This window comes from Coenobita brevimanus, chromosome 50 (assembly GCF_032717465.1).
Source record: "Coenobita brevimanus isolate Jiangsu-jjx chromosome 50, ASM3271746v2, whole genome shotgun sequence".
NCBI classification, from domain to species: domain Eukaryota; kingdom Metazoa; phylum Arthropoda; class Malacostraca; order Decapoda; family Coenobitidae; genus Coenobita; species Coenobita brevimanus.
Genome location: NC_137003.1, coordinates 36,695,673 through 36,714,813, shown reverse-complemented (window position 1 = coordinate 36,714,813; position 19,141 = coordinate 36,695,673). Strand labels below are relative to the sequence as shown.

The following is a 19,141-nucleotide window of genomic DNA, read 5'->3' as shown; positions in this document are numbered from 1 at the left end:
TTTGAAAGCATGGTTCACAGCTGTGATTTTCAAAGACTGGTTTCACCGTCACTTCGTCAAGGAGGTCATCCATTACCAGACAAAGACACTGGGAATTCCTCGCGACCAGGTAAAGGCTCTCCTTCTCCTCGACAATGCACCTGCCCACCCGTGCGACAAGGACTTGGTTGCTGAAAATGGCCGTATTAGGTGCATGTTTCTGCCACCTAATACGACTACTCTCATTCAACCCATGGACCAAGGAGTGATCGTGGCAACAAAGCGCCTGTACCGTCGGAAGTTCCTGGACGAGGTGATGGTTGTTCTCGAGGACGAGGACGAGCGCAGGGAAGGACGTGACACTCGAGGCAAGCGGACTTTGGAAAACCTTCGCCGCTACAACATCAAGTCTGCGCTGTACAACTGGGCTAGTGCATGGAAGGAAGTCCCTGTGAAAACTCTTGAAAATGGTTGGTCTCGTCTGCTTCTCGGAACAGATGTGGAGTACGTTTTTCTAGGGTTTGACGTGGAAGACTTCCATGCATGGCTACGTACGCACGGCGACGATGTTGATGTGGTCGATGTTTGTGAGTGGTTGGACGACGACGAGGGCAATCCTGGGTATCAGACGTTGTCTGATATCGAGATCGCGTCTTCGGTTGCTGGTGTCAGTCCCGAACTTGAAGATTCCGACGATGAAGGCGATGATGATGCGGACTCCTCTCAGCAGGACACTACTCCAGCCATCCCCAAGCTGAGCGCACTCCGGGAACATCTAGAGTTCGTCCTAGACTACCTGGAACACCCGGACTGCGACAGGGAGATGGGGCCCTTGGGACTCGTGGAGGAAGTGCGTGCTTTCCAGCAGCGCATCATCAATCGCCAGAATCGTCGGTCCTTGCGTCAGTCAACGATTGACAGTTTTTTCAGGCCCGTGACCCCCGCTGTGCCAAGCCCTGGTTCCACTCCGTTGCCTCCCCAAGACAGGCCCTCATGCTCCGAGCCACAGCCCAGCACATCAGCTACAGTGGAGTCACCGCTCGATGTGAGTTTGCAGCTATCTTCAGAGTCTTCTGTAGTCGGTACGCCATCACCACGACCCACCGATGCACCCCTTGGTCGCCTGCCAGTGATACTCTCGGACTCTGACAGTGAATAAACAGCAAGAACTTCTCCACTAGACCACACGGAAATTTTGAGTGTTTTGCAGTGAAAAAAACGTTGTGTTGTGTTAAGGTTTTCGAAATGAGAGAAAAGACTCAGTGGAAACAAAATTTAACGTAACTAACCTTCTTTGTTTTGGCTTTAGAAATTGAAAAGATTGGGAAAAGTTTATGTGCAACACGAAAGTTAACTGGAACATTATTTGGACTAAAGTGAACACTGTGAAGAGAACGGACTTCTGTGTGTTATTGACTAAGTTCAGTGCAAGACTTCAGGAAGAGTGTACTGCAAGTGCTTCAGGAAATCGTTCTTACTGTCAGAGTCCGAGAGGAGGCGGTTATTCATCGAGGTGGCCAGGGACCTGCTGTAAGTAGCCAGAATGATTCATATTGTACTTTTTTTCCATACTATACTTACCAGAATGTTTCATACTGTACTTTTTTCCATACTATACTTACCTCATGCATGTGCAGTAGGAATGTGTTTTTCAGAGTTAGGCTAGGTTAGGGTCCATAAGTACCAGAATGTTTATTAATGTATGAACATACTTCTAAACCCTCATTTTATGTTTCTTTGGCATTTATTTCAGTCATTTATGTGCCTTATTGGTGTGATTTGGGTGTTAAATAGGTGCTATGCATGTCCGGAGGGAGTTGTATAGGTGTTTCTCTGAGTTAGGGTCCAGAAGTACAAGTCCATAAGTTGGGACCCAATATCCGGACGAAACCAATATCCGAACCTACCGATGGCTCTATTGATCCGGATATTGGAGGGGTTACTGTATATATATATATATATATATATATATATATATATATCTCATCTCATCTCATCAGCCGCTTGAGTGTCCACTACAGGACCAGCCTATCCCGACCGAAATGGGGACGATACAGCCAATGTATCTCTCTACCAAGTGGCTTAGGCTGTCTGGTAGAGATTGTATGTAGGGTGCTTGTAAGTGTGATTGTAGTGTTGGAGTGGCTTTGGATGTGTGTGTGTAGTCTGTGAACTAAGTGTAATCGGACCGTGCAAGTCGACTGGGTGCAAGCATACTTTATAGTATGCAACACTGGTTCAACCACAGCACCCCTTATGTCTGCCAAAGTAGTACGTGGCCAGAAGGACGCTCCCAAAGTCTATTACCCTGGCGGGGCACGAACACTCGTTCTTCAGTGTATGAAACACACACTTAACCACTGTACCATAGAGGCTCCATATATATATACTGTATATACATATATATACATACATACATACAGTACATATATATATATATATATATATATATATATATATATATATATATATATATACTGTCTCAATATATATATATATATATATATATATATATATATATACTGTATACATATATATATATATATACATATATATATATACAGTAGAACCTCTTTGGTCCGGACCCCTTTGATCCGGATTTCTGTTAATTCGGACAAAATTTAAAAATAATAAGCTCCAAAAATATGTTGAAAGTAATTCTAAAGGCATTTTCAGTATCGGTGCGGAAAGCGATCATCATTCGTTTAGTCTCGAATCACGCTGGGTCGCTACATGGGCGCCTGTTTAAACACACGCTAGCATTCGTTCCATCAACTAGTTCACCAACCATTTGTATTTTTACGCTGTATTTCAAAAGTTAATCCTCCTTACCATGCCCCTTAATGCAAGTGTAGCTTCGGTAATGAATAAAGGTGTTAAAAGGAGGAGTTTGCTTACACAAAAATGGGTCAGAATATTCTGCAGTGTTTAATGATTACTGTAGGTTACTTTTTGTACTAAAATGTGCTTTACTTGTACATCAAACATTAGCTTCTTGCCCAGATGGGTGTTATCAATATGCCAAAGATGACAATGTATTTTTTGCCTACATAAGTTTTATTTTTATTCCAAATATTACAGTTAATTAATTATTTTATTTTTTTGCCTACATGGGCCTTAGTCACTTACTACAATTTAAAATGTAGGCTAGTTTCTTGTCATGGCCTTACCTGTAAATTATGCAGTACAAAACTATTGTACATGATTAGTTTGGTTATTTTAGTATCCTTTCATCTTTTGCAGTTACATAGGGTTGACACATGCCACATATGTTAATAATTAACAAACATACCATATGTAGATAGTTTTTAGTATGAACTGGAGATTACCCTGATGGTCCGGACAATCTGCTAATTCGGACAACCCTTCCCCCCATATAGTCCGAATGAGAGAGGTTCTACTGTATATATATATACAGTATACACACACACTCAACCCCCTGCTATCGCACCTAATTGGTTACAGCAAACGCGCCTGATAGCTGAATTCGCGATAGCTGAACTGAAGAATCAATGAGAAAATTTCTAATTGGTTTTTCTGTGGCCCATTTTTCTAACTTTTAACCAATGAAGAGAGAACCTGTATTTTTTACACAGGAAAAATCATGCCCACAGTGGGGGCGGAGGGACGTTGGTTACAAGATTGTGACAACGTGAGTTAACTTTTACCTGGTCGTGGTGTAGTGGTATGCTGCCTGGCTCTCACCTGAGAGTCCCGGGTTCGATTCCCGGCATATTGGTAATTTCTCTGATGATTTTTCCTGTGTAAAAAATACAGGTTCTCTCTTCATTCTGACTTGCCGTAAGTGTTTGCGATAGATTAAAAGCATCTGCTTGCCCGAGTGCCAGGGGGTTAACTCATCCTCCTCATGCCCACAGTGGGGGTGGAGGGACGTTGGTTACAAGATTGTGACAACGTGAGTTAACTTTTACCTGGTCGTGGTGTAGTGGTATGCTGCCTGGCTCTCACCTGAGAGTCCCGGGTTCGATTCCCGGCATATTGGTAATTTCTCTGAAAACTTTTAACCACTTTATGCCTACGATTTCCAGCAAATCTCTCCTCCAACATGAAATAAAGCATTATTATATTAATAATACCATTAAAATGAATAAATAAACAACATAAAAGGCCATCACACTTACTTTTATAAGGATTAAGGAAGGCTTGGGTGGTTTGAAGGGTTCCGAGGCTTGGGAGTGGCTTAGTTGCCGCTAGAGCCCTCACAGGCCTGACTCTCTCTCCTCAAAATATTTTTTCTTCTCTAGTCCAGGTTGTCCAAGAAAACATCATAGCCAAAGCCCTCGTAGTCTGCCTCTTGGCTGGAAGAGCCTGGCTGTGGTTCCTGGCCAGGCGTGGGATGAGGCTGAGGGGCCGGCTCGGGTGGAGGTTCAGGGGCTGGGTGCTGACGAAAATAATCTGTGATTCGACGCTGGTGTAAGGCAATAACGTAGGCATGGTACTTGTCCTCATAACCTTCAAGGGCTTTATTAATCTAGGATGTGCATTGTTTGCTGTTGATAGTAGTATCTTGCTCTAGAATGTAATGTATCTGGCCACCCAACTCAAAGTCTTGATGTCCTTCATACTCAGCCCCTCTTTAACTTTCTCTCCTGCATCCACCTCTTCTCCTGGGCTATCCTCAGCATCCTCTAGTAGAATATCTTCAGCAGTAACTGGTGCTGGTCGTAACATATCTCGTATCTCGTCGCCAGTTGTGCCCTCAAACCCACGGCCAGCAATACCTCTTGCCTTCTCAGCTGCAGCCTCCAGCTCTGCCTCCAACGACTGGGGCTTACCTGGTAGCTTAACCGGCCTGTCCTCAGGTAAACCCTCTATGATGTTGCGCCATGCTTGATTTATTGTTGTTGGGGTAATGTTATTCCAACATTCGACCACCAAATCAATCGCCTGCTTTATCGTAAAGCTCTTCCAATATTTTACCGCCTTTTGCTCTGATTCGGTGTCTGCAGCTGTGGCCTCAGCCTCATCTTCTCCCTCACTGTCAACCAGATTTTGTATGAATGAGGTGTCCTTAGTAGCCTGCCACATCAATTGAAATTGTCACCTAGAATATGCAACCTTCACCACAAAGATAACCTCTTGATCTAGAGGCTGAATGAGAGAGGTAGTGTTGGACGGCAGGAATTCCACGGTCACATTTGGGTTTTCTGACCTCAGAAGAGGTGAATGGCCACGTGAATTGTCTAATAAGAGCAATATGTTGAATCTAATATTGCTGGTCTTGAAAAACTCCTCAACATCACCAAGAAAACTTCTTTAAACCAGTCTAGGGATAGTTTGGCCGAGATGTACACTTTCTTAGATGACAACCAGTGCACATTAAGTCCAGTGTAACCTCTTGTTTTTTTTGCTCGGTGGGCAACTGTAGGCTTGAGGCGGCAGGTACCAGATGCATTCATTGCAAACAAAAGGGTAAATCTCTCTTTTATTGCCTTCCTCCCACACACTCTAGCAGACTTGGAAGTTATGAACGTGCGACGGGGCATTGCTTTCCAGTAAAAATTTGTTTCATCCATATTGAAGATATGATCGGGGGTATATTGGCCAGCTTCAATGATTTTCCTGAGTGATTCCGGGTACATAAGCGTGGCATCTTTGTCACCACTTGCAGCCTCGCCACTTATTTTAACATTTGTCACCTTATGCCTCGTCATAACCCTATCCACCCACCCCTCTGAAGCAAGAAACACTGGTGGGGTTTCAATTCGAAGTATCTCAGCCACACCTCAATGGATCTCTTTGGCTGTCTCCATGATTTCTTTAGTGTCCACATCTAAGTTTTGCTTAGCCTGTCTCTCTAGATATCGACTTCATAACTGTTCTATCTTCAGGAGCACTATGTTTGAACGTCTTCTTGCATCTGAGGCGGCAGCTGAAGGAGCAAGTTTCATGTGTTTCTCAATATGTTCTTTCTTTAAATAAATGCCTCACAGTAGACTCATTCATTCCAAACTTCTTTGCTGTTCCTCTCTTTGTCTCTCCACCATCAATAAGCATCAAGATTTCCAGTTTCTGGGCATATGTCAGGTTTATTCATGGCTTTACCTCCCTTGAACTTCCCGCTAGGTGATGGTGGGTGGTTTTTTGTGTGGTCTGTCAGCCATTATATCACAAACACACAAAAAAAAGTGTAAGGAATTCCTCTTTCACTGTCGACAGAGAGCTAACACATTCAACTGAAGTGGCGGGGCAGTCGGGGAGCGTCAGCCAATCACCAGCAGGGGTGCTCTGTGACGAAGTCAGATGAGTTGCACCAATCCGTTGTGGCGTTCACAACCCGGGCGCTTCAAACTCAAAGCGTGATGGCAGTCTTCGGGTGGGTGATAGCAGATAACCAAGATAGCTGAATGTGTGTTAGCAAAGGGTTGAGTGTAAATATATAGTGTATATATATACATATATCTATCTATCTATATATATATATATATATATATATATATATATATATATACATGGGACAAAAGAAGAAAGCATACAATGAGTGGATGAGAAATAGGGGCATGGAAGAAGTTGAGAGGCGGAAGAGAGAGTTATGTGTAGAAAGAGAGATGTAAAGAGATTGAGAAGGGAGAAAAAGTGAGCAGATGGACAGAACACTTTAAGGAATTGTTGAACATAGAGGATGGAAGTAATGTGAGTATAAGTGGCTGGGGAATGGCTGGGAGAAGGAGGGAGGTGAGAAGACAGGAAGAAATAAGTACGATAGAAGTTGTGGAAGCAATGAAGAAATTTAATTTGGAGAAAGCCCCAGGAATTCATGGAGTGTGTGGTGAAATGCTGAAGCATGGGTGAGAGATAGTAGTAGAATGGATGTGGAAGATGTGAAGATTGGCCTAGGAGGAAGGTAGAGTTCCGGAGGATTGGAAGTCAGGTATAATTATCCTCTTGTACAAAGGAAAAGGGGAAAAAGAAGTGTGTGGTAATCATAGGGGCATTTGTCTTCTTAGTATAATAGGAAAAGTGTATGGTAGGATACTTATTTTTTTTTTTATTTTTTTTTTTTTTAATAACAGAACGGAGGAAGGAAAAACAAATGGGGAAAAAAAATATCCATACACCAGATTACTGGTGTCCTCTGTTCATAAAATATCTGTAACAGTTAGACTTGAACAGTTGTGGGTTGAAATTTGGAGGAAAACAACTCTGGGGAAGCGAGTTCCAGAGAGATGCAGTTCGGGGAATGAAAGAATTCTGATAGGCAGAAGTTCTACAATATGGTTGAGTGACATTCCAGTCATGAGCGCTACCAGATGCCCGTGTAGCACGAGGGAAGGCATGGAGAGGTGGCACCATGGACGCAACTTCGTCTGAGCATTTGCCAAAAAAATATCTGTAAAATAATGCAAGGGAGGCAACATTCCTTCTTACTTGCACGGGAGGTAGTTTATATGTAATGGCAGGGTTGTTAATGATTCTAACAGCTTTATTCTGAATTTTGTCTAGTTGTCTTAATGCAAACTCTCCACAACCATTCCACAAGGGTGAGCAATATTCAAGCTGAGAGCGCACGACTCTTATAAATTATAGCTAACTGCTCATCGGAGAAGAAGTTACAGACTCTGTACAATAATCCAAGTTTCTTTTAGGCGGTTTTAGCAAGTGATCTGACATGAGAGGTCCAGCTGAGGGCACTGTTAAGTGAGACACCAAGAATTTCAATACTTTTGGAGATGGGAATATTAGTAGCACTGAAGGTAATGTACGAATCTGGTAATATCTGTCTATTAGTAAACTGTATATATTTAGTTTTACTAGCATTAAAAGAGACAAGGTTGTTTTGTCCCCATTCACTGATTGTAGATAGATCTTGATTTATGGAGATGGCTGTACTGAGTTGAGAGGTAGAGATATTAGACTTTGTAAATGGATGTCTGAGTGTGAATGAACTATGTAGTGTTGAGTCATCTGCATATGAGTGAATGGGATTGTGAGTGACAGATAAGAGATCATTAATATGAACCAGAAATAGGGTTGGCGCCAGAACTGATCCCTGCAGCCCACCGGCGTTAATTGAGTGGAAATTCGAATATACATCATCTACTTTTACTCTTATTTTCCTGTCACTAAGATAAGAAGAAATCAAAGGAACAAAAGACGTTAGTCCATAGCAAGGGAGTTTGGACAGCAGGGAACGGTGCCATACTCTGTCGAAAGCTTTAGAGATATCAAGAGCTACTGCATGAGTTTCTCCAAAAAGATCAATTGATTGATGGATGGTATGAGTTAAGAGATTGAGTATGTCAATGGTGGATCTTTCGTGGCGAAAACCGTATTGTCTATCACTAATTAAGTTGTTGGATTCAAGATGTTTAACAATATGCTTATTAATTAAAGTTTCAAATACCTTACCAAGAGAAGAAGTGACAGCTATTGGTCTGTAACTGGAGGGGTCAGACGAACTTCTTTTCTTCGGAACTGGGTGGATATTGGCTTCTTTCCATGAATTTGGGAATAAAGAAGTACGTATGCATAGTCTGAATAATTTAGCTAGGACAGAGGCAAGTTCAGGGGAACACTTTTTCAAAACAATTGGCGGAATTCCATCTGAGCCTGGAGCTTTGTTGGTAGGTAAATTGTCTAGGATGGATTTTACGAATCTTCTCTGTATTTTAAGTGGGGCAATTTCAGGAGAATCAAGTTCCAGTACTGAGACATTCTGGCTGGTATCATCTATGGTAGAGTTTCTTGCAAAGGTACTAGCAAAGATATCTGCTTGCCCACGTGGGTCATTTGTAATATTGCCATCTGATGATTTTAGTGGGGGAATGGAAGATGACTTGTTAAAGTTATTATTGAAAGAATTAAGAGTTGACCAGAATATTCTATTGTCATTAGGGTTGTTAAGTAGTTTTGATTCTTGCTTTTGAAGAAAGTTTGATTTAGATAGATTTAATACAGCTTTTGCATGATTTCTAGCAATTTTAAATTGGGAGAGTGATTCAGATGTTTTTGATTTTAAGTAAGAGTTATATGCTAATGACTTTTGGGTTGTTGCTCTGGCACAATTGCCATCAAACCATTTTGGAGAGTTTGATCTTTTAGTGAATTGTTGACTTGGTATGAATAAATCCATACCAGCTAGTATTAAGTCGCAAATGTGGGACTGGGTAGAATTGGGATCACTAGAGAAGAAAGACTTCTCATGGAACATCAGCAAGATAATTTCTAAATCCATCCCAGTCTGCCCTGTCAAAGTGCCATCGGGTCACCCTGACAGGTTCGGAATGGGGAGGTGAAGGAGGGTTAACTAATGAGGCTTTGATGAGATTGTGGTCAGGGGATCCAAGTGGTGACAGTACCTCTATCCTGTATTGATCTGGATTGACAGAGTTAGGGAAATAACAGAGGAATTAGTTGGAGAAGAACAGGGAGGCTCTAGGAAGGGAAGAGGTTGTGTAGATCAGATATTCATTCTTAGAGCTTTAGTGGAAAAGTTTCTAGAGAAGGGAAAGAAGTTGTATGCGGGTTTCATGGATTTGGAGAAAGCATATGACAGGGTGGATAGACAAGGATTGTGGAAAGTATTAAGAATATATGGAGTAGATGGGAAGTTCTTGAATGCTGTGAAGAGTATGTATGATGGTGCTACGGCTGCAGTGCATGTGGATGGTGAACTGAGTGAATTTTTCTCTTTGAAGGTTGGGTTGAAACAGGGATGTGTTATGTCTTCATGGTTGTTCAATCTGTACATGAATGAGGTAATAAACGAGGTACAAGGTAGGGTAGTGGATGTTGGAGTGGCCCTGGTGAGAGAGGGTAGTGTTTGGAAACTCCCTGTACTGTTGTTTGCAGATGATACTGTGTTGCTGAGTGAAGACGAAGGAGAGCTGCAAGGCTTGGTGGATGAGTTTGGGAGAGTGTGTAAGAAACGGAATCTAAATGTGAAGGTAGGGATGAGTAAGGTGATGGTCTTTGAGAGAGGTGAAGTCAGTGAATGTACAGTGAGGTTGGATGGTGAGGAATTGGAAAATGTGAGTACGTTTAAGTACTTGGGTAGTGTGATGAGTAAGGATGGAGGTTTGGAGGGTGAAGTGCTTGAAAGGGTACAGCAGGGAAGAAAGGTTGCTGGTTCCTTGAAAGCAGTGATAAGAAACAGGGAAGTAAGCATGGAAGTGAAAAAGTTACTACATGACAGTACTGTATTGTGATACCAACTGTAACGTATGGAAGTGAAGCTTGAATGATGTTGGAAGGGCACAGGTCAAGAGTGAGAGCAGTGGAAATGAGTTATTTAAGAGGAGCCTGTGGAGTCACATGGAGAGACAGGCTGACAAATGAGGATACAAAGGAGCGTTGTGGTGTGGGTGTGATAGGAAGCGTTAGTAGGAATACACTGAGGTGGTTTGGCCACGTGGAGAGGATGGAGGGTGAAAGACTGACAAAAAGAGTGTATGTGAGTGAGGTGGATGGGGGAAGAGGAGGGGGAGGCCAAGGATGAGATGGAGGGATGGGGTGGAGAGGTATATGAGAGAGGGAGGTGTGAGTTGGGAGCAGGGCAGTGAAATGGCAGGGAACAGGGCAACGTGAAGGCAATTTGTCTGTGGCCACCCCGAACGGGATTAAGGCGTCTGGCGATCGATAGATAGATATACAGATAGATAAGTATATATATATATATATATATATATATATATACAGTAACCCCTCCAATATCCGGATCAATAGAGCCATCGGTAGGTTCGGATATTGGTTTCGTCCGGATATTGGGCCCCAGCTTATGGACTTGTACTTATGGACCCTAAATCAGAGAAACACCTATACAACTCCCTCCGGACATGCATAGCACCTATTTAACACCCAAATCACACCAATAAGGCACATAAATGACTGAAATAAATGCAAAAGAAACATAAAATGTGGGTTTAGAAGTATGTTCAGACATTAATAAACATTCTGGTACTTATGGACTCTAACCGAACCTAACCTAACCGAACCGAACCTAACTCTGAAAAACACATTCCTACTGCACATGCATGAGGTAAGTATAGTATGGAAAGAAGTACAGTATGACACTTTCTGGTAAGTATAGTATGGAAAAAAGTACAGTATGAAACATTCTGGTAAATATAGTATGGAAAATAGTACAACATGAAACATTCTGGCTACTTACAGCAAGTCCCTGGCCACCTCGATGAATAACCGCCTCCTCTCGGACTCTGACAGTAAGAACGATTTCCTGAAGCACTTGCACTACACTCTTCCTGAAGTCTTGCACTGAACTTAGTCACTAACACACAGAAGTCCGTTCTTTTCACAGTGTTCACTTTAGTCCAAATAATGTTCCATTTTACTTTAAGTGTTGCACATTAACTTTTCCCCAGTTTTTTTAATTTTCCAAAGCCAAAACAAAGAAGGTTAGTTACGTTAAATTTCTTTTCTACTGAGTCTTTTCTCCCAACTTGAAAACCTTAACACAACACACCGTTTTTTTCACTGCACAACACTCAAAATTTCCGTGTGGTCTAGTGGAGAAGTTCTTGCTGTTTATTCACTGTCAGAGTCCGAGAGTATCACTGGCAGGCGACCAAGGGATGCATCGGTGGGTCGTGGTGATGGCGTACCGACTACAGAAGACTCTGAAGATAGCCGCAAACTCACGTCGAGCGGTGACTCCACTGTAGCTGATGTGCTGGGCTGTGGCTCGGAGCATGAGGGCCTGTCTTGGGGAGGCAACGGAGTGGAACCAGGGCTTGGCACAGCGGGGGTCACGGGCCTGAAAAAACTGTCAATTGTTGACTGACGTAAGGACCGACGATTCTGGCGACTGATGATGAGCTGCCGGAAAGCACGCACTTCCTCCACGAGTCCCAAGGGCCCCATCTCCCTGTCGCAGTCCAGGTGTTCCAGGTAGTCTAGGACGAACTCTAGATGTTCCCGGAGTGTGCTCAGCTTGGCGATGGCTGGAGTAGTGTCCTGCTGAGAGGAGTCCGCATCATCATCGCCTTCGTCGTCGGAATCTTCAAGTTCGGGACTGACACCAGCAACCGAAAACGCGATCTCGATATCAGACAACGTCTGATACCCAGGATCGCCCTCGTCGTCGTCCAACCACTCACGAACATCGTCCACATGAACATCGTCGCCGTGCGTACGTAGCTGTGCATGGAAGACATCCACGTCAAACCCTAGGAAATCGTATGCCACATCTGTTCCGAGAAGCAGACGAGACCAACCATTTTCAAGAGTTTTCACAGGGACTTCCTTCCATGCACTAGCCCAGTTGTACAGTGCAGACTTGATGTTGTAGCAGCGAAGGTTTTCCAAAATCTGCTTGCCCCGAGTGTCACGTCCTTCCCTGCGCTCGTCCTTGTCCTCGAGGACAACCATCACCTCGTCCAGGAACTTCCGACGGTACAGGCGCTTTGTTGCCACGATCACTCCTTGGTCCATTGGTTGAATGAGAGTAGTCGTATTAGGTGGCAGAAACATGCACCTAATACGGCCATTTTCAGCAACCAAGTCCTTGTCGCACGGGTGGGCAGGTGCATTGTCGAGGAGAAAGAGAGCCTTTACCTGGTCGCGAGGAATTCCCAGTGTCTTCGTCTGGTAATGGATGACCTCCTTGACGAAGTGATGGTGAAATCAGTCTTTGAAAATCACAGCTGTGAACCATGCTTTCAAAGAATGGTACCATACGACAGGAAGGACATCCATCACCCCACGAAGGCACCGAGGCTGCTTTGCACGGCCAACAATAACGGGCTTAAGCCGGTGCATGCCGTTAGCATTGGCACAACACAAAGCAGATATCCGTTCCTTAGAAAGCTTGCGGCCAGGTACACGCTTCTCCGTCTCATCGGCTAGAGTGTTCGTTGGCACCGAGCGATAGAATAGGCCAGTTTCGTCTGCGTTATAAACTTGACCGAGAGTGAGGCCCTCCCTGTCGATCAAGCCTTTCACCTTGTGCCGAAACTCGTCAACTCCATCCTCGTTAGCGTCCAATGCTTCGCCATGTGCTTTATGATTAGTAAGGCCATGTCGTAACTTGAACGCGAAGACCCAACCCTCGGATGCCTTGAAGTCAAGGGCGTCGTGAAGCCTTGCAAACTTCTCAGCAGCAGCCTTCAGCTCCGTTCCACGTACCATCACACCAGCTGCACGTTGCTGTCGATACCAAATCAACGTGGAGCGGTCGATCTCTGCATACTTGGGGTTAAACATAACCTTCCTCTCCACGTTGCGTTTGCTTCTCGACGAGAAGTCAGCTGTGTGCTGCATGAGCTTGTCTCGGGAACGCTTGATATCGAACAAAGTCGACCGGGCCAGGTTGAACTCGCGGAGAATGCGTGAGGAAGACCAACCCGCATCAACCTTCTCCAATATCTCCCGTTTCTTCTCCAGAGTCAACACCACTCTCTTCCTTTTCTCAGGAGGCGGGGCCATCATCACACACACTAAGAGTAGGGCAGAGAGCAGCAGGAGGCCTTGCAGCAAGTACGGCACCACCACAAAAGCGAGCACGTGGGCAGCCATGGCGAACAGCGTAGGTCTTGTCGCGGTGAGAGACAGGCGGGAAGTGGGGAGGATGCAGCGGCGCTCTATCGGACGTCGGAGGAATGACGAACCAAAACAATGCTCTCACGTGGCGCGCGTGGCAAGTTCAAATTAAGGACGGCAAAAAATTGATTTTTTTTTTTTAATTTTTTTGGATTTTCGGACCATTTTGGGAATGTTTGATCCCAGGACGATAAGGTTCGGTTAGTGGGGATGTTCGGTTATTGGGCGTCCGGATATTAGAGTGATTACTGTATATATAAATATATATATAATATACTGTATAGTATGCTGTAACACCTGTCAATCAAGGTGATACTCCCAAGGGAAATGGGAATGCTGGTGATAAGGACAACTGGAGCTCCTGTTACACTAGCTACCAGCATATCTGACCATCCCCCTTTGCTGACCTTTTCACTGCGATACTAACACGAAGAGTAGACCAGCATACTCTCCCAAACACCTTCCTCTAACTATCTCATGCAGTACCCTACATACGCTTTGCACGTCACACAACGTATCCCACTACATCACAAGGAATGACGCCAACAAAGGCATGCAGCTAGAAAACTTTGTTCCCACTACCTAATGGTGGACCTATTGAGGGGAGGCGTGATACCAGCGTAGTTTTGGGGTCTGGGATAGGATGAGACTCGGATCTGTGCGAGAGGGTACAGGGCATTGTGGTTCCCACGCTGCCACCTCTGCTCAACAGAGAGGGGCCCAATGTCAGGAGTAGTGCCCCAGGAGCAGGAGTAGTGCCCCAGGAGACTGCCCTATCAGTAAGTGTATTATGGTGGGAGAGTTACAGAACCAAGGCATGCTTCAAGGGTGTCCCTGTAGCTGTCCTAGCAGGGTGCTCCAGGGCCACTGCCACAGCCACTGGTCACAGCTAGTGGGCTATGGGTCCCAGGTCCCATGCCTGGACCTGGGACTGTGCGGATGGATGAGGCCTCTGATCTGTCTCTCTCTCGCTATTTAATTGAATTTGGCAGAAAATGTGGTTATGGTATTCAAGGGTACTGAAGCTGTGATGAGGAAATGTAGACTGAGATGGTTTGGGCATGTGGAGAGGATGGGGTATGACAACTGTGTACAGAAAGTGAAAAGTGTTAATATTCGAAGTAGGGTCACAAGAGGCAGATCGAAGAATACCTGGGACGAGGTCACTGACTGTGACCTCAAGGATAATGGACTGAACAGGGAGGCTGCCAGAGACTGAGCAGCTTGGACAGCCGCCATTAGGTGACCAAGACTGACGCGTGCAAGCATGTTGAGGTCTTTATAAACAGAAGCAAGAATGTGCAATGTGTGCTTGAGGGCAGCCTGAGACCCCCTCCCCCCCAAAAGATATTTAGTTCGAAAAGTGTTCATAATCAGTCTACACTTTGTCAAACACAGTACACATACTAGGCTTTCACCTGGGCAGGCTCCAATCCTTGATCCTACTAATGCCATAAGCCTGATGTAGCAGAATTTACACCCCTCTAAGATTATATATATTACACATAGCTTGGATATGTAAAAAAAAAACTAAGAACAAGTTACTCTAAATATATTTCCTTCCAGTATCTTTAGTAGTTTATTCTTTTACAGGCCATTAACATGTACTATGGTCACCATTTTTGGAAAATGTATACTCAAACAAAATGGTATCCAAACCTTGAGAACTGTTAGCAGTAGTAGGCTCAACTTCGGCCCATATCTGGAACAGTAGTGGCACAATGGTACGAACAAAGGCTTCAAGCTCCTGTGGGTCTGAGAAGAGAGACACTTGTTGCCGAGTCTTGGAACTTCCTTCCTGTCCATCGTATGCTAATACTGGTGCTATGCTGCCCATCACAACAGTCTGTATACAACAACAATAAGTCTTGAAAGTCACACTATCTAAAATCCAAATTATTAGAGATACATGTATAGTAACAACTAGTATTACTGTACAGCTGAACAACGAGGGACAGCAAAAGAAGTTACATACAGTATATATGGCACAGATGAGAAGCTGCTGAATGCTATAAAGAGGTACAGTACTAAAAAACCTTCTATGCATACGTATAGGTAAATGAATTTTACAGTGAACGGTTCAAAATCAGTGTTAATGTGAGACAAGAATGTGTAATGTAACTTCGTTGTTCGATATATAAAGAGACTGTGTTATATGGAGGTAAAAACAGGAGTACTGTAATCTCTCTCTCTCTCTCTCTCACCCCCCAACACAGAGAATCAGGATAGTTACAGAGGAAGTGGGAAATCTTTCTAGACCTCTATAATTCGGAAGTGGAAAAATAGGTCCCAAGAGTAAGGGGGAAAGAAAACAGGAAAAAGGAGTGGTTTAATAGAAGGTGTATCATAGCAAAAAAAGAGAGGGACATGGCATGGAACAACTGCAGGAAGAGAGGTAATAACAGAACAATGGAAGAATATAAAAGAACTAGAAATGACCATACAAGAATATGTAGAGAGGAAGAAAGGAACTTTGAAAAAGATATAATAGACAAATGTAAGGATGAACCCAAACTGTTTTATAGATTTGTCAATGGCAAATTGAAACAAAAGGAAGGAATCACAAAACTGAAAGTAGATGGAGAGGTCTATAAAGATGTGGCAATGCAAGCTGAAATAATGAACAAATGTTTCCAATCAGTTATCACTTATGAAAGTGACTCTGTGGAAGGGGAGGGAGTGACTAGAAATGTAATGATGAAAGAGTGGAAGTACAGGAAGTGTATAAATTACTGGAAACTCAAGATGTAAGGAAAGCTCCAGGACCAGATGGAATCTCTAAATGGGTACTGAAGGAATGAAGACAACAACTTGCGGATAAGATTCACGGTTTAATTGTGTGTTCTCTGGAAGAGAGGAAAATGCCTCAAGAATGTCTATCTATCTATCTATTGCCAGACGCCTCAATCCCGTTTGGGGTGGCCACAAACAAATCGCCTCCAAGTCGCCCTGTCCCCCGCCATTTCACTGTCCTGCTCCCAACTCACACCCCCCTCTCTCATATACCTCTCCACCCCATCCCTCCATTTCATCCTCAGCCTCCTCCTCCCTCTTCCCCCCTCCACCTCACTCACATACACTCTCTTCGTCAGTCTTTTACCCTCCATCCTCTCCACATGGCCATACCACCTCAGTGTGTTCCTCATAACGCTTCCTATCACATCCACATCCACACCACAATGCTCCTTTATATTCTCATTCGTCAGCCTGTCTCTCCATGTGACTCCACAGGCTCCTCTTAAATAACTCATTTCCACTGCTCTCACTCTTGACTTGTCTCCTTCCAACAACGTCCAAGCTTCACTTCCATACGTTACAGTTGGTATCACAATACTGTCATGTAGTAACTTTTTCACTTCCATGCTCACTTCCCTGTTTCTTATCACTGCTTTCAAGGAACCAGCAACCTTTCTTCCCTGCTGTACCCTTTCAAGCACTTCACCCTCCAAACCTCCATCCTTACTCATCACACTACCCAAGTACTTAAACGTACTCACATTTTCCAATTCCTCACCATCAAACCTCGCTGTACATTCACTGACTTCACCTCTCTCAAAGACCATCACTTTACTCTTCCCTACATTCACCTTTAGATTCCGTTTCTTACACACTCTCCCGAACTCATCCACCAAGCCTTGCAACTCCCCTTCGTCTTCACTCAACAACACAGTATCATCTGCAAACAACAGTACAGGGAGTTTCCAAACAGTATCCTCTCTCACCAGGGCCACTCCAACATCCACTACCCTACCTTGTACCTCTTTTATTACCCCATCCACGTACAGATTGAACAACCATGGAGACATGACACATCCCTGTTTCAACCCAACTTTCAAAGAGAATAATTCACTTAGTTCACCATTCACATGCACTGCAGCCTTCGCACCATCGTACATACTCTTCACAGCATTCAACAACTTTCCATCTACTCCATATATTCTTAACACTTTCTACAATCCTTGTCTATCCACCCTGTCATATGCTTTTTCCAAATCCATGAAATCCGCATACAACTTCTTTCCCTTCTCTAGAAACTTTTCCACTAAAGATCTAAGAATGAATATCTGATCTACACAACCTCTTCCCCTCCTAAAGCCTCCCTGTTCTTCTCCAACTAATTTCTCTGTTCTTTCTCTAACTCTGTCAATAAGTATCCTAGCATATACCTTTCCTATTATACTAAGAAGACAAATGCCCCTATGATTACCACACACTTCTTTTTCCCCTTTTCCTTTGTACAAGGGAATAATTATACCTGACTTCCAATCCTCCGGGACTCTACCTTCCTCCCAGGCCAATCTGCACATCTTCCACATCCATTCTACTACTATCTCTCACCCATGCTTCAGCATTTCACCACACACTCCATCAATTCCTGGGGTTTTCCCCGATTTAACTTTCTTCATTGTTTCCACAACTTCTATTCTACTGATTTCTTCCAGTCTTCTCACCTCCCTCCTTCTCCCAGCCATTCTCCAGCCACTTATACTCGCATTACTTCCATCCTCTATGTTCAACAATTCCTTAAAGTGTTCTCTCCATCTGCTCACATTTGCTCCCTTCTCCACTAGTAATCTACCATTTTTCCTTTTCACTCCCCTGCTAACTTCACTTCCACGCTGTCTTACTCTTTTCACCTCTTTCCAGAACATTTTCTTACAGTCCCTCCACTTTACACTCAAATTACTTCCAAATTCCTCATCCACTCTCTTCTTACTCTCTCTTACTAATCTTTTCACCTCTCTCTTTCTTTCTACATATAACTCTCTCTTCCGCCTCTCAAATTCTTCCACGCCCCTATTTCTCATCCATTCATTGTATGCTTTCTTCTTTTGTGCCACAGCCTGTTTCACCTCTTCAGTCCACCACGCTGTTCCTTGCACCCCCTCAAGAATGGAAAAGGGCAAATGTGGTACCAATTTATAAGGGAGGAAACAAGGAAGAACCCCTGCATTATACAGCACCATCCCTCTAACCAGCATGGTTGCAAAACTGTGCGAGAGAATCCTGAAAGATTGATGGATGAAATATCTGGAAGGGATGAATATTTTGGCTGAAAGTCAGTTTGGATTCAGAAGTGGAAGGTCATGTGTTTCTAACTTGTTGAGCTTTTTCTCAAGAGCAATTGATGTGCTACAAGAGAGAGACGGTTGGGTGGATTATGTGTATTTAGATTTGGAAAAGGCCTTCGACAAGGTACCCCATAAGAGACTATTGTGGAAACTAGAGCATATAGGAGGACTGAAGGGAAACCTTCTTGAATGGATGAGAGACTTTCTGAGAGACAGACAAATGAGGACAGTAACAAAGGACAGGATGTCTGGATAGAGAGAAGTAACAAGTGGAGTCCCACAGGGCTCTGTGTTGGCGCCAGTAATGTTCCTGATTTAAGTTAATGATATGGTACAGTGAGTGAACAGTTATGCAAGTCTGTTTGCTGATGATGCAAAGATCCTGAGGAAGGTAGAGGCAGAGGAGGACTGTAAAATGCTGCAGGAGGATCTGGATAGGATACATGATCGGAGCCAGAAGTGGGAATTGAAATTCAACGCAAGGAAATGTAAAATATTGGAAATGGGTAAAAGTACCAAGAGGCCATCACTGAATTATTTAATGGGTAATGAACCTATCAGAAAAGCGAGAA

The 19,141-nt window shown here is 43.8% G+C and overlaps 1 protein-coding gene across 1 annotated transcript in view; it reads right to left on the bottom strand.

Annotated features, from left to right (window-relative positions):
- Positions 1 to 19,141, bottom strand: part of LOC145399807 (testis-expressed protein 10) — a 271,732-nt gene that overhangs the window by 159,832 nt on the left and 92,759 nt on the right. The window contains exon 6 of the mRNA XM_080272356.1: positions 15,157 to 15,343. Coding sequence (XP_080128482.1) covers positions 15,157 to 15,343 — 187 coding nt within the window. The remainder of the gene's footprint in view (positions 1 to 15,156; positions 15,344 to 19,141) is intronic.